The sequence below is a fragment of the Cyanistes caeruleus genome, chromosome 36 (assembly GCF_971803275.1).
Source record: "Cyanistes caeruleus chromosome 36, bCyaCae1.hap1.1, whole genome shotgun sequence".
NCBI lineage: Eukaryota > Metazoa > Chordata > Aves > Passeriformes > Paridae > Cyanistes > Cyanistes caeruleus.
In genome coordinates this window covers 594,199-613,923 of record NC_141737.1, presented here as the reverse complement: position 1 = coordinate 613,923, position 19,725 = coordinate 594,199, and the positions used below count along the sequence as shown (strand labels likewise).

General features: G+C 55.8%; 3 protein-coding genes across 5 annotated transcripts; 1 reads left to right on the top strand and 2 right to left on the bottom strand.

Annotated features, from left to right (window-relative positions):
* Positions 1 to 6,948: 6,948 nt before the first annotated feature.
* LOC147647541 (uncharacterized) lies at positions 6,949 to 9,600 on the bottom strand. Its single transcript, XM_086871620.1, has 3 exons — positions 9,490 to 9,600; positions 9,147 to 9,237; positions 6,949 to 9,065 (listed from the first exon to the last, which is right to left on the bottom strand). The coding sequence occupies exons 1-3, from the start codon at positions 9,598 to 9,600 to the stop codon at positions 7,018 to 7,020; spliced, it is 2,250 nt and encodes a 749-aa protein (XP_086727746.1). The 3' UTR covers positions 6,949 to 7,017.
* On the top strand, positions 9,571 to 13,940 carry NDUFA3 (NADH:ubiquinone oxidoreductase subunit A3). Its single transcript, XM_086871690.1, has 4 exons — positions 9,571 to 9,653; positions 10,510 to 10,584; positions 10,681 to 10,758; positions 13,733 to 13,940. Exons 1-4 carry the CDS (start codon positions 9,644 to 9,646, stop codon positions 13,822 to 13,824), a joined length of 255 nt encoding a protein of 84 aa, XP_086727816.1. The 5' UTR covers positions 9,571 to 9,643; the 3' UTR covers positions 13,825 to 13,940.
* Positions 13,941 to 13,978: 38 nt separating this feature from the next.
* On the bottom strand, positions 13,979 to 19,718 carry TFPT (TCF3 fusion partner). 3 transcript variants are annotated; one of them, XM_086871678.1, is made up of 6 exons: positions 19,628 to 19,718; positions 18,093 to 18,790; positions 17,443 to 17,513; positions 16,792 to 16,861; positions 15,692 to 15,901; positions 13,979 to 14,117 (listed from the first exon to the last, which is right to left on the bottom strand). In XM_086871678.1, exons 2-6 carry the CDS (start codon positions 18,405 to 18,407, stop codon positions 14,007 to 14,009), a joined length of 777 nt encoding a protein of 258 aa, XP_086727804.1. In that variant the 5' UTR covers positions 18,408 to 18,790; positions 19,628 to 19,718; the 3' UTR covers positions 13,979 to 14,006. The 3 variants fall into 3 exon arrangements, with proteins under 3 accessions (XP_086727804.1, XP_086727806.1, XP_086727805.1); XM_086871680.1 differs by having other exon boundaries at positions 18,093 to 18,367; positions 19,628 to 19,715; XM_086871679.1 differs by lacking the exon at positions 19,628 to 19,718 and having other exon boundaries at positions 18,093 to 19,101.
* Positions 19,719 to 19,725: the final 7 nt, after the last annotated feature.

Genomic DNA, 19,725 nt, shown 5'->3' with positions numbered 1-19,725 from the left:
CAAAATCCCCTAAAATCCATCCAAATTTTATCCTCAAAATCCTCCCAAATTTTCCACCCAAATCCCCCTAAAATCCCTCCCAAATCCTTCCCCAATCTCCTAAAATCCCTCAAAAAATTTTCCCTAAAATCCCTCCAAATCCTTCCAAAATCCCCTAAAATCCCTCCAAAATTTTATCCTCAAATCCTCCCAAATTTTCCACCCAAATCCCCCTAAAATCTCTCCCAAATCCTTCCCAAAATCCCCTAAAAATCCCTCAAAAAATTTTCCCTAAAATCCCTCCCAAATCCTTCCAAATCCCCTAAAATCCCTCAAAAATTTTCCCTAAAATTCCTCCCAAATCCTTCCCAAAATCCCCTAAAATCCATCCAAAATTTTATCCTCAAATCCCCCCAAATTTTCCACCCAAATCCCCCTAAAATCCCTCTCAAATCCTTCCCCAATCTCCTAAAATCCCTCCAAAATTTTCCCTCAAATCTCTCCCAAATCCTTCCCAAAATCCCCTAAAATCCATCCAAAATTTTATCCTCAATCCTCCCCAAATTTTCCACCCAAATCCCCCTAAAATCCCTCCCAAATCGTTCCCAAATCGCCTAAAATCCATCCAAAATTTTATCCTCAAATCCTCCCAAATTTTCCACCCAAATCCCCCCTAAAATCCCTCCCAAATCCTTCCAAAATCTCCTAAAATCCCTCAAAAAATTTTCCCTAAAATCCCTCCCAAATCGTTCCCAAATCTCCTAAAATCCCTCAAAAAATTTTCCTCACTAAAAATCTCTCTCAAATCGTTCTCAAATCCCTTAAAATCCCTCAAAATTTTATCCTCAAATCCTCCAAATTTTCCACCCAAATCCCCTAAAATCCCTCCCAAATCCTTCCCAAATTCCCTAAAATCCATCCAAAATTTCTTCACTAAAATCTCTCCCAAATCCTTCCCAAAATCCCCTAAAATCCTCCCGAATCTCCCCTTCAAAATTCCCCCAAAATCCTCCCGTAAAAATCCCCCCAGACCCCCCGGAATTCCCCAAAATCCCCTCAAATCCTCCCAAATTTTCCCCGTGAATTCATCGCAAATTTTGCCCAAAATCACTCCTCAATCCCTTAAAATCCCCCAAATTTTCACCCCAAATCCCCCCTAAAATCCCTCTCAAATCCTTCCCAAAATCCCCTCAAATCATCCCAAATTTTCCTCAAATCCGCTCAAACCCTCCCGAATCCCCCTCAAATCATCCCAAATTTTCCCTGCGAAATTCCTCCCAAATCTTCCCCAAAATCCTCCCAAATCCCCCCAAAATCCTCCCAAATCCCCCAAAATCTCCCCAAATCCCCCCAAATCTTCCCCCACAAATATTCCCCTAAAATCCCTCCCGAATTTTCCCACTAAAATCCGTCTCAAATCCTTTCCAAATTCCCCTAAAATCCCTCAAAAAATTTTCCCTCAAATTCCTCCCAAATCCCCCCAAATTTTCCCCCAAATCCCCCCTAAAATCCCTCTCAAATCCATCCAAAATCCCCTCAAATCATCCCAAATTTTCCCGGCGAATTCCTCCCAAATCCCCCCAAAATCCCCCCAAAATCCTCCCAAATCCCCCCAAATCTTCCCAAATCCCCCCAAATCTTCCCAAATCCTCCCAAATCCCCCCAAATCTCCCCAAATCTCCCCAAAATCCTCCCAAATCCCCTCAAAATTTTCCCAAATCCCCCCAAAATCCTCCCAAATCTCCCCAAATCCTCCCAAATCCCCCCAAATCTTCCCCCACAAATATTCCCCTAAAATCCCTCCCGAATTTTCCCCCTAAAATCCGTCTCAAATCCTTTCCAAATTCCCCTAAAATCCCTCAAAAAATTTTCCCTCAAATTCCTCCCAAATCCCCCCAAATTTTCACCCCAAATCCCCCCTAAAATCCCTCTCAAATCCATCCAAAATCCCCTCAAATCATCCCAAATTTTCCCGCGAATTCCTCCCAAATCCCCCCAAAATCCCCCCAAAATCCTCCCAAATCCCCCCAAATCTTCCCAAATCCCCCCAAAATCCTCCCGAATCTCCCCAAATCCCCCCAAAATCTCCCCAAAATCTCCCCAAATCCCCCCAAAATCCCCCCAAAATCTCCCCAAAATCTCCCCAAATCCCCCCAAAATCCTCCCAAATCCCCTCAAAATTTTCCCAAATCCCCCCAAAATCCTCCCGAATCTCCCCAAAATCCTCCCAAATCTCCCCAAATCCTCCCAAATCCCCCCAAAATCCCCCCAAAATCCCCCCAAAATCCCCCCAAATCCCCCCAAATCCTCCCAAAATCCCCCTCAAATCCCCCCAAATCCCCCCAAAATCCCCCCAAATCCCCCAAATCCCCCCAAAATCTCCCCAAAATCCCCCAAATCCCCCCAAATCCTCCCAAAATTTCTCTAAACCCCCCCCCCCCAAAATCTGTCTGGGACCTCCCCCTAAATTTATGGGGTTTTTTTGGGGGGGGGGTTCAGGGAGGATTTGGGGGGGTCAGTGACGATTTTTGGGGGGTCGATATCAGCTCGGGGGGGTCAGTGACGATTTTTGGGGGGTCAATAACAACTCGGGGGGGTCAGGGAGGATTTTTGGGGGATCAATAACAGCTGGGGGGGGTCAGTGACGATTTTTGGGGGGTCGATATCAGCTCGGGGGGGGTCAATGACGATTTTTGGGGGGTCAATATCAGCTCGGGGGGGGTCAGTGACGATTTTTGGGGGATCAATAACAACTCGGGGGGGGTCAGTGACGATTTTTGGGGGATCAATAACAACTCGGGGGGGGTCAGTGACGATTTTTGGGGGGTCAATAACAGCTGGGGGGGGTCAGTGACGATGTTTGGGGGGTCGATATCAGCTCGGGGGGGTCAGGGAGGATTTTTGGGGGATCAATAACAGCTCGGGGGGGTCAGGGAGGATTTTTGGGGGGTCAATATCAACTCGGGGGGGTCAGTGACGATTTTTGGGGGGTCGATATCAACTCGGGGGGGTCAGTGACGATTTTTGGGGGGTCAATAACAACTCGGGGGGGTCAGGGAGGATTTTTGGGGGGTCGATATCAGCTCGGGGGGGTCAGTGACGATTTTTGGGGGATCAATAACAGCTGGGGGGGGTCAGGGAGGATTTTTGGGGGGTCGATATCAGCTCGGGGGGGGTCAGTGACGATTTTTGGGGGGTCGATATCAGCTCGGGGGGGCTCGTTGCCAGCTCGGGGGGCGGCCATGGGTTTTTGGGGGGCCGTGGCCATGGCGGCCGTGCTGGTTTTGGGGCGGGGGGGCCCCTTCCAGCTGCACGAGACCCTGCGGGGGCTGCGGGGGGAGAACGCCCGGCTGGAGGGGACCCTGAGGAACCTGAGCCGAGCCCTGGGGGCTCTGCGGGCCCGGCTGCGGGACCCCCCCGGTGAGTCACCCCAAAACCCCCCAAAATACCCCAAAAATACCCCAAAATACCCCAAAATCCCACCCTGAAACCCCCCTAACCCCGGCTGTGGGACCCCCCCGGTGAGTGACCCCAAAAACCCCAAAATATCCCAAAAATACCCCAAAATCCCACCCTGACACCCCAAAAACCCCGGCTGCGGGACCCCCCCGGTGAGTGACCCCAAAAACCCCCAAAATACCCCAAAATACCCCAAAATCCCACCCTGACACCCCCAAAACCCCGGCTGCGGGACCCCCCCGGTGAGTCACCCCAAAACCCCCAAAATACCCCAAAAATACCCCAAAATACCCCAAAATCCCCCCAAACCCCCCCAGACCCCCCAAAATCCCCCCCAGACCACCCCAAAATCCCCCCAAAATCCCCCAGACCCCCCAAAATCCCCCCAGACCCCCCAATCCCCCCAGACCCCCCCAAATCCCCCCCTGACCCCCCAAAACCCCCCCCAAAATCCCCCCAAATCCTCCCCTGACCCCCCAAAATCCCCCCAAACTTTCCCAGACCCCCCCAAATCCCCCCCAGACCCCCCAAAATCCCCCCCAGACCCCCCCAACCAGCCCTCAGACCCCCCAAAATCCCCCCCAGACCCCGCCAAACCCCCCCCAGACCCCCCCAAATCCCCCTCTGACCCCCCAAAATCCCCCCAAACTTTCCCAGACCCCCCAAAATCCCCCCCAGACCCCGCCAAACCCCCCCAGACCCCCCCAAATCCCCCTCTGACCCCCCAAAATCCCCCCCAAACTTTCCCAGACCCCCCCCAATTTCCCCAGACCCCCCCCAAATCCCCCCAGACCCCCCAAACCCCCCCCTGACCCCCCAAAAACCCCCCCAGACCCCCCAAACCAGCCCTCAGACCCCCCCCACTAACCCCCAGACCCCCCCAAAATCCCCTCCTGACCCCCCCAAATCCCCCCCAGACCCCCCCAAATCCCCCCCAGACCCCCCCAAAATCCCCCCCTGACCCCCCCCGTGTCCCCCCCAGAGCTGAGCTGGACCCAGGAGCCCCCCCTGGCCGAGCCCCCCCCCCCCTGTCAGCGGGGGTCCCCCTCGGGCGCCCCCCGAAACCCCCCCGGGACCCCCAAACTGGGGGGGCTCCTCCTGGGGCTGGGGGCGCTGCTGCTGCTCTGAGACCCCCCCAGGTACCGGCAACGGGGGGCGGGGGGGTCTGGGGGGGTTTGGGGGGGATTTGGGGGGGATTTGGGGGGGATTTTGGGGGGTTTGGGGGGGTTTGGGGGGGTTTGGGGGATTTTGGGGGATTTTAGGGGGGGACTTTAGGGGGATTTTTGGGGGGATTTGGGGGAATTTTGGGGGATTTGGGGGGAGTTTGGGGGGGATTTGGGGGGGGTTGGGGGGATTTGGAGGGGATTTGGGGGGGGTTGGGGGGATTTTTGGGGATTTTTGGGGGGATTTGGGGGAATTTTGGGGGATTTGGGGGGTCTGGGGGGGATTTTGGGGTTTTTTAGGGGGGATTTGGGGGAATTTTTGGGTATTTGGGGGGATTTTTGGGATTTTTGGGGATTCTTGGGGGGGATTTTTGGGAGATTTGGGGGGGGTTGGGGGATTTGGGGGGGTCTGGGGGGATTTTTGGGGGGATTTTCGGGGGGATTTTGGGGGGATTTTTGGGGGATTTGGGGGGGTCTGGGGGCATTTTTGGGGGGATTTGGGGGGATTTATGGGATTTTTGGGGATTCTTGGGGGGATTTTGGGGGATTTTGGGGGAATTTTCGGGGGGATTTGGGGGATTTTGGGGGGGTTTGGGGAATTTTTTGGGGGTTTGAGGGATTTTTGGGGGGGTTTGGGTGGGTTTGGGGGATTTTGGGAGATTTTGGGGGGATTTTGGGGGCGTTTTGGGGGATTTTGAGAGGTTTGAGTGGATTTTTCGGGGGTTTTGAGGGGAATTTGGGGGTATTGAGGGATTTTTAGGGATTTTGGGGCATTTTTGGGGGCATTTATGGGGGATTTGGGGGGGTTTCGGGGGGATTTTGGGGAGAATTTGGGGGAATTTCAGGGGGATTTGAAGGATTTTGAGGGATTTGCGGAGATTTTGGGGGGATTTTGGGGGGATTTGAGGGATTTTGAGGGATTTGGGGGGATTTTGGGGGGATTTTGGGTGGGTTTGGAGGATTTTGAGTGAGTTTTCAGGGATTTTGAGGTGGGGTTTTGGGAGGTTTGGGGTGGGATTTGGGGGGTTTTGGAGTATTTGGGTGGGTTCGAGTGGATTTTTTGGGGGTTTTGAGTTGAATTCGGGTGGAATTGGGGGGTTTTGAGTGGATTTTGGGGGGTTTTGGGCGGATTTTGAGTGGATTTGGGGGTTTTGAGTTGATTTGGGGGTGGTTCAGTGGATTTTTGGGTGTTTTTTGGGTGGATTTGGGGGATTTTGAGTGGATTTTGGGGCGTTTTGGGTGTTTTTTGTGGTTCAGTGAATTTTTGGGTGTTTTTTTTCTGGATTTTGAGTGGATTTGGGGGTTTTGAGTTGTTTTTGGGGGGTTTTGTGTGTTTTTTGTGTGGTTCAGTGAAATTTTGGGTGTTTTTTGTCTGGATTTTGAGTGGATTTGGGGGTTTTGAGTTGATTTTGGGGGGTTTTACGTGGATTTTGGGTGTTTCAGCGAATTTTTGGGTGTTTTTTGTGTGGTTTTTGAGGGTTTTGAGTGGATTTGGGTGGATTTTGGGGGGTTTTGGGTGTTTTTTGTGTGGTTCCGTGAATTTTTGGGTGTTTTTTTCTGGATTTTGAGTGGATTTGGGTGGATTTGGGTGGATTTTGGGGGGTTTTGGGTGTTTTTTCTGTGGTTCAGTGAATTTTTGGGTGTATTTTGAGGGTTTTGAGTGGATTTGGGTGGATTTTGGGGGGGTTTTGGGTGTTTTTTCTGTGGTTCAGTGAACTTTTGGGTGTATTTTGAGGGTTTGGGGGGGATTTGGGTGGATTTGGGGGGGTTTTGTGTGTTTTTTGTGTGGTTCAGTGAATTTTTGGGTGGATTTTGAGGGTTTTGGGTGGATTTGGGTGGATTTTGGAGGGTTTTGGGTGTTTTTTTCTGGATTTTGAGTGGATTTGGGGGTTTTGAGTTGTTTTTGGGGGGTTTTGTGTGTTTTTTCTGTGGTTCAGTGAATTTTTGGGTGGATTTTGAGGGTTTTGAGTGGATTTGGGTGGATTTTGGGGGGTTTTGGGTGGATTTTGGGCGGTTTTGGGTGTTTTTTCTGTGGTTCAGTGAATTTTTGGGTGTTTTTTCGGTGGATTTTGAGTGGATTTTGGGGGTCGTGCCCCTCCCCTCATTAATTAACCTCGCCATTAATTACAGCAGGAAAAGGGGGGGGTCCCAGGACAATTTTGGGGGGTCCCAGGACCCTCCTTGACCCTCCCCTCCCCCTCCCCACAGGCTCTGCCCCACGGCGCCCCTCCCCCACCGACGGGACACCCCCAAATTCACCCGAAACCCCCCCAAAAACCCCACCCCCACCCCCGGGTCACGTGAGGACCCCCCTTAATTAAACCCCTTAATGAGCTTCAATCGAATCGACGCTTTTTGGTTTTTTTATTGCTCAGTTTTGGGTGAAAATCTCCCGGATTTGGGGTCGCAGCCGCCCCTAGAGGAGGGTGCAGCGCTCGGGGGGCTTCGGGGACACCGCGGGGGTCGCGACAGGGGGGGCGACAGGGGGCGGGGACACCCTGGGGGTCGCGATAGGGGGCGGGGACACCCTGGGGGTCGCGACAGGGGGGGCGACAGGGGGTGGGGTCACCCTGGGGGTCGCGATATGAGGGGTGACAGAGGTTGGGTACACCCTGGGGGTCGCGATATGGGGGGCGACAGGGGGCGGGGACACCCTGGGGGTCGCGATAGGGGGCGGGGACACCCTGAGGGTCGCGATATGAGGGGTGACAGAGGTTGGGGACACCCTGGGGGTCGCGATAGGGGAGGTGACAGAGCTTGGGGACACCCTGGGGGTCGCGATAGGGGAGGTGACAGAGCTTGGGGACACCCTGGGGGTCGCGATAGGGGGTGGGGACACCGCGCGAGTCGCGACACGAGGGGTGGCAGAGCTTGGGGACACGGCGAGGGTCGCGATATGAGGGGTGGTGGGGGATGGGGACACCCTGGGGGTCACGATAGGGGGCGGGGACACGGCGGGGGTCGCGACACGAGGGCTGACAGGGGGCGGGGACACGGCGGGTGTCGCGATATGGGGGGTGACAGAGCTCGGGGACACCCTGGGGGTCACCACGCTGCCCGGCGACCCCTCCCGCTCGCCCCCCGCTCTGGCCCTGCCGGGGGTCGCCGGGGGGGTCCTGTCGCGACTCGGCGACGCCGCTCGGGGGGTCCCCTCCCCCTCCCACCCCTCCGCCTCCTCCGAGTCCTCCGCGCCGCCAGGGGGCGGCAACACGCGCATCTGCACGCCGCAACCGCGCATGCGCAGCGGAGCCCCGGGCAGGTGGCGCAGACGCAGTCGGGCGGAGGCGGCCCCGCCCATGGGCAGAGGCCGCCGGTAGGTGGCGCTGTAGGCCGCGCGCAGCTGGAACAGCGAGAGACCCGCGGGGCGCGTGCGCAGCAGCGCCCGCAACTGGCGGGAAAGCGCGAGCGCGTCCGGCTCCGCCCCCGCCGGATCGTGAGGGGAGGGAGGCGGGGGCGGGGCCAGGGGGCCGCTGAGGGGGCTCTGGTGAGTCTGGGGGCTGCTGAGGGGGTTCTGGGGGGCGTTGAGGGGGCCCTGGGGGTCCCTGAGGGGGCTCTGGTGAGTCTGGGGGCTGCTGAGGGGGTTCTGGGGGGGATTTTGGGGGGCGTTGAGGGGGTTCTGGGGGGCCTGAGGGGGATTTTGGGGGGCGTTGAGGGGGCTTTGGTGAGTCTGGGGGGCACTCAGGGGGCTCTGGGGGGCTTGAGGAGGATTTTGGGGGGCGTTGAGGGGGCTCTGGGGGTCCCTGTGCGGGCTCTGGTGAATCTGGGGGATGCTGAAGGGGATCTGCGGGGCTTGAGGGGGATTTTGGGGGGCGTTGAGGGGGCTTTGGTGAGTCTGGGGGCTGCTGAGGGGGCTCTGGGGGTCCCTGAGGGGGCTCTGGTGAGTCTGGGGGCTGCTGAGGGGGCTCTGGGGGTCCCTGAGGGGGCTCTGGTGAGTCTGGGGGCTGCTGAGGGGGATCTGGGGGGGATTTTGGGGGGCGTTGAGGGGGCTTTGGTGGCCCCAGGGAAAGGATTTGGACCCCTGGGCTGGGGAGGGGTCGCAGGGAGGGCTTAAGTGGCTCTGAGGGGGATTTTGGGGGGCGCTGAGGGGGCTCAGGTGGCTCTGGGGGGGATTTTGGGGGGCGCTGAGGGGACCCCAAGGCGGGAGTTTGCAGCCCCAGGCTGGGGGGGGGTCGCAGGGGGGGCTCCCCTGGTGTCCCCAAGGGGGGGGGTTGGACCCCCAAGCGCTCCGCTGGGGCTGGGGGGGGCCGCGGGGGGGGCTCTGCTGCCTCCCCGAGGGGATTTTGGGGGTCCCGCACCCCTGGGAACCCTTCGGAGCTTGGGGAGGGGCTTTGGGGGTCCCGCGGGGTTTTGGGGGGGGTCCCCGCGCCTTTCTCTTGGCTTTGGCGGGGGTGGGGGGCTTCGCTGCCCCGGAGCCCCCCGAGCCCCCCCGGCGCTTGGGCGCTTCCCAGGGCTCCTCTTCGGCACCTGAGGGGGAGGGGAGGGGTCAGAATTTGGGGAGGGGGTCACCCCCGACCCCGACCCCGACCCCCTCCCCAAAATTCCTACCTGGGCGGTCCCAGGCGGGCACCAGCAGGTCCAGCGTGTCCAGTCCCTCCCCCTCCAGCCAGCGCAGGGTCCCCATGGCGGGCGGGGGTCTCTGGGGGGGGGGGCGGCCTTGTTTACCCTCCCCCTTCCCACATTTGGGACCCCCCACCCAATTCAGGACCCGCCCCCCCATCCCCTCACCCCCAAAATCGGGGTCCCCTCCACCCTTCCGGATTTGGGACCTCCCCCAGCCCCAAACCCCCCCAAATCGGGGTCCCCCTACCCTTCCCCCCTCCCCCCTCCCTTTGGGGACCCCTCGGGACCCCCCAAATTTGGGGTTTTCTCCCCTCCCCCACTCTTTTACCGGGTTCTCTCCCACTTTCCCTTTCGGTTCCCGCCGAGGCTCCGCCCACCGCGGCGCGGTGACGTCAGCAGAACGCGCGCCCCGCCTCTCTGGGCGAGCGCGTGACGTCATCGCGCCAGCGCCGCGCGCGGACGCCCTTGGGCGGGGGGAGGGGATGGCGGGACGTGAGTGAGGGGAGATGAGGGGGGAGGGGGGGGATTCTGAGGGGAAATTGGGGGAAATTTGGGGTTCCGGGTTGGAATTGAGGGGGTCTGAGGGGCTCTGAGGTGGAACTGAGGGGTGTTGGGGGGGGGGGAGAATTGGGGGGTGGTGAGAGGATTTGGGGGAAACTGAGAGGATTTGGGGGAAATTGAGGGGATTTTGGGGAAACTGAGGGGATTCTGAGGGAAACTGAGGTGATCTTGGGGAAATTGTGGAGATTTGAGGGACTTTGGGGGGATTTGAGGGAATTTGGGGGAAACTGAGGGGTTCTGAGGGGGTTTGGGGGGAAACTGAGGGGGTTTGGGGGAAATTGAGGGGATTTAGGGGAAAATTGAGGGGTTGTGAGGAGGCTTAGGGGAAATTGAGGGGGTTTGGGGAAAATTTTGGGGAATTTGAGGGCATTTGGGGGAAATTGAGGGGTTCTGAGGGGGTTTGGGGGGAAACTGAGGGGTTCTGAGGGAAATTGAGGGAGTTTGGGGAAAATTAAGGGGGTTCTGAGGGGATTTGGGGGAAATTGAGGGGATTTAGGGGTAATTTGGGAGGTTCTGAGGGGATTTAGGTGAAATTGAGGGAATTTGAGTGAAATTGAAGGGATTTAGAGGAAATTTGAGAGGTTCTGAGGGAATTTGGGTGAAATTGAGAGCATTTGGAGTTGAATTAGGGAACGGAGCGAAGGGAATTCAGGGGAATTGAGGGATCCCGAGCGGGGTGATGAATCTGGGGGGAATTTTAGGATTCTTGGGGAGGCCTGAAATGATTTTGGGGTGATTTTGGGGTGATTTTGGGTGTTTTTGTGTCTCTGAGCCCCCTTTTCCCCAGGTGTGGGCAATGCCCTGCGGGCTCTGTGGGCCAAGGAGCCGGTGATCGCCGCCAGCCTCGCCATCGCCGCCGTGGGTGAGGCCCTGGGGGTTTTGGGGGGATTTTGGGGGGTTTTGGGGGGTTTTGGGGGTCTCACAGAGCTCCCCTGACCCCCCTGTGCCCCTTCCCCAGCGTTGGTGTCGCCGCTGCTGAGCCCCTACGCCAAATATTCGGGAATGATCAACCGGGCCACGCCCTACACCTACCCTGGTATGGAGCCCAAAATTAACCCAAAATTAACCCAAAATTAACCCAAAATTTACCTTAAACTGCCCCAAACTGTGCCCTACACCTACCCTGGTATGGAGCCCAAAATTAACCCAAAATTAACCCAAAATTAACCTTAAACTGCCCCAAACTGTGCCCTACACCTACCCTGGTATGGAGCCCAAAATTAACCCAAAATTAACCCAAAATTAACCTTAAACTGCCCCAAACTGTGCCCTACATTTACCCCGGTATGGAACCAAAAATATCCCAAAATTAACATAAAATTAACCTAAAAATAACCTAAAAACAACCTAAAATTAACCTTAAACTGCCCCAAACTGTGCCCTACACCTATCCCAGTATGGAACCCAAAAACCTCCCAAAATTAACCCAAAATTAACCCAAAATTAACCTAAAAATAACCTAAAAATAACCTAAAATTAACCTAAAATTAACTTTAAACTGCCCCAAACTGTGCCCTACACCTATCCCGGTATGGAGCCAAAAATATCCCAAAATTAACATAAAATTAACCCAAAATTAACCTAAAAATTAACCTAAAATTAATCTAAAATTAACCTAAGAATGAACCTAAAACTGTCCCAAACTGTGCCCTACACCTACCCTGGTGTGGAGCAAAAAATATCGCAAAATCAACCCAAAATTAACCTAAAATATCCCAAAATTAATCTAAAATTAATCTAAAAATAACCCAAAACTGCCCCAAACTGTGCCCTTCACCCAAAATATTCCAAAATTAACGTAAAAATAACTTAAAATCTCCCCCAGCCCACCCAAAATAGCCCAAAATGTCCCAAAATCAACCTAAAAGTATCCTAAAATCACCCCCAAAACCACATCCTGCACCCAAAATATCCCAAAATTAATTAAAAATTCCCTAAAATCACCCCCAAAACCACGTCCTGCACCCAAAATGTCCCAAAATGTCCCAAAATCAACCTAAAAATTCCCTAAAATCGTCCCCAAAACCACATCCTGCACCCAAAATATCCCAAAATTAATTAAAAATTCCCTAAAATCACCCCCAAAACCACGTCCTGCACCCAAAATGTCCCAAAATGTCCCAAAATCAACCTAAAAATTCCCTAAAATCGTCCCCAAAACCACATCCTGCACCCAAAATGTCCCAAAATTAATTAAAAATTCCCTAAAATCACCCCCAAAACCACGTCCTGCACCCAAAATGTCCCAAAATATCCCAAAATCAACCTAAAAATTCCCTAAAATCACCCCCAAAACCACGTCCTGCACCCAAAATGTCCCAAAATCAACCTAAAAATTCCCTAAAATCATCCCCAAAACCACGTCCTGCACCCAAAATATCCCAAAATTAATTAAAAATTCCCTAAAATCACTCCCAAAACCACGTCCTGCACCCAAAATGTCCCAAAATATCCCAAAATTAATTAAAAATTCCCTAAAATCACTCCCAAAACCACGTCCTGCACCCAAAATGTCCCAAAATGTCCCAAAATCAACCTAAAAATTCCCTAAAATCGTCCCCAAAACCACGTCCTGCACCCAAAATGTCCCAAAATTAATTAAAAATTCCCTAAAATCACCCCCAAAACCACGTCCTGCACCCAAAATGTCCCAAAATGTCCCAAAATCAACCTAAAAATTCCCTAAAATCGTCCCCAAAACCACATCCTGCACCCAAAATGTCCCAAAATTAATTAAAAATTCCCTAAAATCACCCCCAAAACCACGTCCTGCACCCAAAATGTCCCAAAATATCCCAAAATCAACCTAAAAATTCCCTAAAATCACCCCCAAAACCACGTCCTGCACCCAAAATGTCCCAAAATCAACCTAAAAATTCCCTAAAATCATCCCCAAAACCACATCCTGCACCCAAAATATCCCAAAATTAATTAAAAATTCCCTAAAATCACTCCCAAAACCACGTCCTGCACCCAAAATGTCCCAAAATATCCCAAAATTAATTAAAAATTCCCTAAAATCACTCCCAAAACCACGTCCTGCACCCAAAATGTCCCAAAATGTCCCAAAATCAACCTAAAAATTCCCTAAAGTCACTCCCAAAACCACGTCCTGCACCCAAAATGTCCCAAAATCAACCTAAAAATTCCCTAAAATCATCCCCAAAACCACATCCTGCACCCAAAATATCCCAAAATATCCCAAAATTAATTAAAAATTCCCTAAAATCACCCCCAAAACCACGTCCTGCACCCAAAATGTCCCAAAATGTCCCAAAATCAACCTAAAAATTCCCTAAAATCGTCCCCAAAACCACGTCCTGCACCCAAAATGTCCCAAAATTAATTAAAAATTCCCTAAAATCACCCCCAAAACCACGTCCTGCACCCAAAATGTCCCAAAATGTCCCAAAATCAACCTAAAAATTCCCTAAAATCACCCCCAAAACCACATCCTGCACCCAAAATGTCCCAAAATTAATTAAAAATTCCCTAAAATCACCCCCAAAACCACGTCCTGCACCCAAAATGTCCCAAAATTAATTAAAAATTCCCTAAAATCACCCCCAAAACCACATCCTGCACCCAAAATGTCCCAAAATTAATTAAAAATTCCCTAAAATCACCCCCAAAACCACGTCCTGCACCCAAAATATCCCCAAATTAATTAAAAATTCCCTAAAATCGTCCCCAAAACCACGTCCTGCACCCAAAATATCCCAAAATTAATTAAAAATTCCCTAAAATCACCCCCAAAACCACGTCCTGCACCCAAAATTAATTAAAAATTCCCTAAAATCACCCCCAAGCCCCTCTTGGACCCCAAAATCCCCCCCAGGGACCCCCCAAATTCTCACCTGTGACCCCCAAATCCCCCTCAGGACCCCCCCGAGACCCCAAATTTCCCCCAAAATCTGGGGTTTGGGGGTCCCCCTGAATTTTGGGGACCCCCTGAGCCCCCTGAATTTTGGGGACCCCCCCCCCTGAGCCCCCCAAAATTTCCCCCCCAGTTCCTGTGAGGGACGACGGGAACCTCCCCGATGTCCCCTCGCACCCCTGTGACAAGGAGGGACCCAACCTCCAGTGGCTCAAGGACCTCTGAGGGACCCCCCAAAATCACCCCAAAATTTGGGGGAACCCCCCCTTGATCCTCGGGAAGGGTTTTGGGGGGGCCCCCCCCCGATTTTGGGAGTCCCCGAAATACAGAATTGAAAGGTTTCGGAGGTTTTTTTTTTGGGGTTTATTGAGGGGTTTTTGGGGTTGGTTTTTGGGGATTTTGGGGTGTCAGTCGAAGTCGGGGTTGGAGAATTTGGGGATCCTCGAGGGTTTTTCGGGGGGGCTGGGGGGGGTCCAGGTGGGGGAGGGGCCCAGAGCCGCCTCCTCCCCCCCTTTGGGCTGTGGGGAGAGGGGGGGAGGGGTCAGACCCCAAAAGTGACCCCAAAATTAAACCCAAAACCTCCCCTGAACCCCAAAATTAAACCCAAAGCCTCCCCTGAACCCCAAAATTAAACCCAAAATTAAACCCAAAGCCTCCCCTGAACCCCAGAATTACCCCCAAAACCACCCCTAACCCCAAAATTAACCCCAAAATCACCCCTGAACCCCAAAATGAACCCCAAAATCACCCCTGAACCCCAAAATTGACCCCAAAAATCACCCCTGAACCCCAAAATTGACCCCAAAAATCACCCCTAACCCACCCCTGAGCCCCCTAAATCCTCCCAAATCAGCCCCCCCAAACCTCCCCCGACCCCAAATCGTCCCCAAACCCCCCAAATTATCCCAACCCCCCCCCTCAGACCCCCCTAAATCTCCCCCAAAGTTCTCAGGACCCCCCCAAATCGGCCCCAACGCCCCCAAATCTGCTCCAATCCCCCCCAAACCCCCCAAATTATCCCCCAGAGCCTCCCAAATCATCCCCACCGCCCAAAATCCCCCAAAATCAACCCAAAACCTCCCCAAATCCCCCCAAACTCTCCCCAAACCCCCCAAAATCATCCCCAAATCCCCCAACCCCCCCTAAAACCCACAAAATCAACCCCAAAATCACCCCAAACCGCCCCAAATCCCCCCCAAACCCCCCAAAAGCATCCCCAACCCCCCAAAAATCAACCCCAAATGCCCCCAAATCATCCCAAACTCCCCCAGACTCTCCTTAAACCCTCCCAAAACCCCCCCAAATCCCCCAAAATCAACCCCAACCCCCCCAAACTCTCCCCAAATCACCCCCAAACTCTCCTAAAATCCCCCAAAATCCTCCCCAAACCCCCCAAAATCATCCCCAAACTCTCCCCAAATTCCCCAAAATCATCCTCAAGCACCCCCCAAACCCCCCAAATCCCCCAAAATCAACCCCAAACCCCCCCAAACTTTCCCCAAATCAACCCCAAACCCCCCAAAATCATCCCCAAACTCTCCCCAAATCCCCCAAAACCAACCCCAAATCCCCCCCAACACCCCCCAAAATCAACCCCAGACCCCCCAAAATCAACCCCATAAACCCCCAACCCTCCCCAAAACCCCCAAAACCAACCCCAAATCCCTCCCAAAATCCCCCCAAACCACCCCAAATCCCCCCAAAATCAACCCCAGACCCCCCAAAATCAACTCCAGACCCCCCAAAATCAACCCCATAAACCCCCAACCCTCCCCAAAACCCCCAAAACCAACCCCAAATCCCCCCAAAATCAACCCCAGACCTCCCAAAATCAACCCCAAAAACCCCCAAAGTGCCCCCAAACCCCCTCCAAACCCCCCCAAATCCCCCCAAACTCTCCCCAAACCCCCCCCAAATCCCCCCAAATCCCCCCAAACCCCCCCAAATCCCCCCAAACTCTCCCCAAACCCCCCCAAATCCCCCCAAACTCTCCCCAAATCCCCCCAAATCCCCCCAATTCCCCCCAAACTCTCCCCAAACCCCCCCAAATCCCCCCCAAACCCCCCCCATCCCCTCCCCCGCTCCCCGGTACCTTCGGGGTGCCCCCGTCGGGGTTTTGGGGTCCCCCCCTGCGCCCCGCCCCCCCCCGGGGGTCCCGGCGGCGCCGTTTGAGGCCCCCGGGGGGCTCGGGGGGGGGCTCGGGGGGCGCGGGGGGAGGGGCGGGGCCCCTCTCGGGGGGTTCGTTCTCGGCGTTGCCGGGGGTGGGGGCGCCCGGGACCCCCCCGGGGGGACCCCCCTCGTCCTGACGGGAAATTGGGGGGGTCAGGGGGGGATTTGGGGGGGATTTGGGGGGTTTGGGAGGAGTTTGGGGGGGATTTTTGGATTTTTTGGGGATTTTTGGGGGGAATTTGGGGGATTTTGGGGGGTTTGGGGGATTTTGGGGTGGATTTTGGGGGGAATTTGGGGGATTTTGGGGGGTTTGAAGGATTTTGGGGCGGATTTTGGGGGGTTTGAGGGATTTTGGGGCGGATTTTGGGGGGTTTGAGGGATTTTGGGGCGGATTTTGGGGGGTTTGAGGGATTTTGGGGCGGATTTTGGGGGGTTTGAGGGATTTTGGGGCGGATTTTGGGGAGTTTGAGGGATTTGGGGGGGTTTTTGGGAGAGTTTGGGGGATTTTGGGTCGTTTTGGGGTTTTTTGAGGGATTTTGGGGGGATTTTTGGAAGTTTTTGGGGGATTTGGGGGGATTTTGGTGTTTTTTGGGGGGTTTGAGGGATTTTGGGGGGATTTTCGGGGGGGATTTTGAGTGGGTTTGGGGGGACTTAGGGTTTTTTGGGGGATTTTGGTGTTTTTTGGGGGATTTTGGTGTTTTTTGGGGGATTTTGGGGAATTTTGGAAGGAGTTTTGGGGGTTTGTGGGGATGTGGGGATTTTTGGGGTGTTTTTAGGGTTTTTTGGGTGTTTTTGGGGTGATTTCGGGTGTTTTTGGGGTGATTTCGGCTGTTTTTGGGGTTATTTTGGGTGGTTTTGGGTTGATTTTGGGTGTTTTTGGGACGATTTTGGGTGTTTTTGGGACGATTTGGGGTTTTTTGGCTGTTTTTGGGGTTATTTCGGGTGTTTGTGGGGTGATTTCGGCTGTTTTTGGGGTGATTTTGGGTGTTTTTGGGGTGATTTCGGCTGTTTTTGGGTGCTCACTTGCAGCAGCACCGTCAGCTGTCCCTGCCAGTAGCGATCCCCGTGCGAGTCCAGCACCTGCATCAGGAACCTGCGGGGGCGGGGCCTCCATGGGCGTGGCCTCCATGGGCGTGGCCCAGGTGTGTCCCTTTGGGGCGGGTCCAAGGGCAGGTCCCAGGTGTCCCCAGGTGTCCCCAGAACCCCCCAGGTGTATCTCAGGTGTCCCCAGGTGTATTGCAGGTGTATTTCACCTGTCCCAGGTGTGTCCCAGGTGTCCCCAGGTGTGTCCGGGTGTATCTCAGGCGTCCCCAGGTGTATTGCAGGTGTATTTCACCTGTCCCAGGTGTGTCCCCAGCTGTCCCCAGGTGTGTCCAGGTGTATTTCAGGTGTATCTCAGCTGTTCCCAGGTGTCCCCAGGTGTGTTTCACCTGTCCCAGGTGTGTCCCCATGTCCCCAGGTGTATCTCAGGTGTCCCCAGCTATCCCCAGGAGTGTTTCACCTGTCCCAGGTGTGTCCCCAGGTGTCCCCATGTCCCAGGTGTGTCCCCAGGTGTGTCTGGGTGTATTTCAGGTGTGTTTCACCTGTCCCAGGTGTGTCTCAGGTGTGTCCAGGTGTGTCCCAGGTGTCCCCAGGTGTCCCCAGGTGTGTTTCACCTGTCCAGGTGTGTCTCACCTGCGCTCCAGCTGCAGTCTCCGGGTCACTCTCTGTACCTGTCTCAGTCTCTGCAGCGCCCGCGCGTTCACCTGGGGGAGGGGCACAGCTGGGGGGCGTGGCCAGAGAAGGGGGCGTGGCCAGGGAAAGCGGGCGTGGCCAGTACTGTGAGGGCGGGGCTTAAACCCAGGGGCGTGGCCAATAAAAGGATGCAGGTCAAGAGAAGAGGCGTGGTCAATGAAAAGGGGCGTGGTTTGGACTGCGAGGGCGGGGCTTAGATCCGGGGTGTGGGCAGGAAAGAAGCGTGGCCAAAGGGAAGGGGCGTGGCCTGGGTTTTGGGGGCGTGTCCCGGGACAAGGGGGCGTGCCCTTTTTCGGGGGTGTGGCCAGCAGTAAAAGGGGCGTGCCCTGCATATTGGGGTGTGGTTAGATGCAAAGGGGGCGTGGCCAAAGGCAATGGGCGTTCCATTTAAGGGCGTGGCCAGTGGGAAAGGGGTGGGGCAGGGGGCGTGTCCTGTGTTTTGGGGCGGGGCCAGTGATTAAAAGGGCGGGGCAATGGGAATATTCTGTGCTTTGGGGGCGTGGCCAGGTGTAAAAGGGGCGTGACCCTGTCCAAGGGGCGTGCCCTTTGTTTTGGGGGCGTGTCCAGGTGTGAAAGGGGCGTGTCCTGACCTGTCGGATCTCCCGGCAGCGCCGTCCCAGCACCTGCAGCTTCAGCCGGCGCCGCCGCAGCTCCGGCCCCTCCCCCTCGCCCCTCCCCCCGCGCCGGGGGCGGGGCTGCGGTGGGGGGAGGGGCGCGGCAGAGGCCCCGCCCCCTTCGGGCCCCGCCTCCGGCCCCGCCTCGGGCTCGCCCTCGCTTTCCAGAATGTTCCCCCCGAAGAGCGGCTCCAGAGCCAGCCCCGCCCCCGGCGGCGCCGAGAACTCCTCGAAAGAGACCCCCGCCATGGCTGGGGGAGGGGCAGGGGTCAGGGACCCCCCCCAGTTCATCCCAGTTCATCCCAGTGACCCCCCAGTGCTCCCAGTGACCCCGAGAACTCCTCGAAAGAGACCCCCGCCATGGCTGGGGGAGGGGTCCCAGCTCACTCCAGTTCATCCCAGTTCATCCCAGTAACCCCCCCCAGTTCATCCCAGTGACCCCCTCAGTGCGGCTGGGGGAGGGGTCCCAGTTCATCCCAGTTCATCCCAGTTCATCCCAGTGACCCCGAGAACTCGAAAGAGACCCCCGCCATGGCTGGGGGAGGGGCTCCCAGTTCATCCCAGTTCATCCCAGTTCATCCCAGTTCATCCCAGTTCATCCCAGTGACCCCCCAGTGACCCCCCCAGTGCTCCCAGTGACCCCGAGAACTCCTCGAAAGAGACCCCCGCCATGGCTGGGGGAGGGGTCCCAGTTCATCCCAGTTCATCCCAGTGACCCCCTAGTGACCCCCCAGTGCTCCCAGTTCATCCCAGTGACCCCCTCAGTGCGGCTGGGGGAGGGGTCCCAGTTCATCCCACTTCATCCCAGTGAACCCCCAGTGCTCCCAGTTCATCCCAGTGCTCCCAGTGACCCCGAGAACTCCTTGAAAGAGACCCCCGTCAGGGCTGGGGGAGGGGTCCCAGTTCATCCCAGTTCATCCCAGTTCATCCCACTTCATCCCAGTAACCCCCCCCAGTTCATCCCAGTTCATCCCAGTGACCCCCCAGTGACCCCTCCCAGTTCATCCCAGTGACCCCCCAGTGACCCCCCCAGTGCCCCCAGTGACCCCGAGAACTCCTCCAAAGAGACCCCCACCATGGCTGGGGGAGGGGCGGGGGGACCCTCAGTGACCCCCCCTTTTCATCCCAGTTCATCGCAATGACCCCCACCAGTGCTCCCAGTTCATCCCAGTGACCCCCCAGTGCTCCCAGTAACCCCCCAGTGACCCCGAGAACTCCAAAGAGACCCCCGCCATGGCTGGGGGAGGGGCGGGGGGGTCAGGGGGACCCCCAGTTCATCCCAGTTCATCCCAGTAACCCCCCAGTGACCCCCACAGTGTTCCCAGTTCGTCCCAGTGACCCCTCAGTAACCCCCCAGTGCCCCCCAGTGCCCCCCAGTAGCTCCCAGTTCATCCCAGTAACCCCCCACTGCTCCCTCAGTTCCCTCCCAGTCCCCCCCAGTTCATCCCAGTACCCCCCCAGCGCCCCCAATTCCCCCTCCCCGTAGCCCCCCTCCCCGTGACGTCACGCACCGCCCGATGACGTCACTGGCGGCGGCCTCGGCCGGGCCCGGAGCGCGGAGACCCCTCCTGAGGGGAGGAGGGGGCGCGCGGCGATGACGTCACGGTAA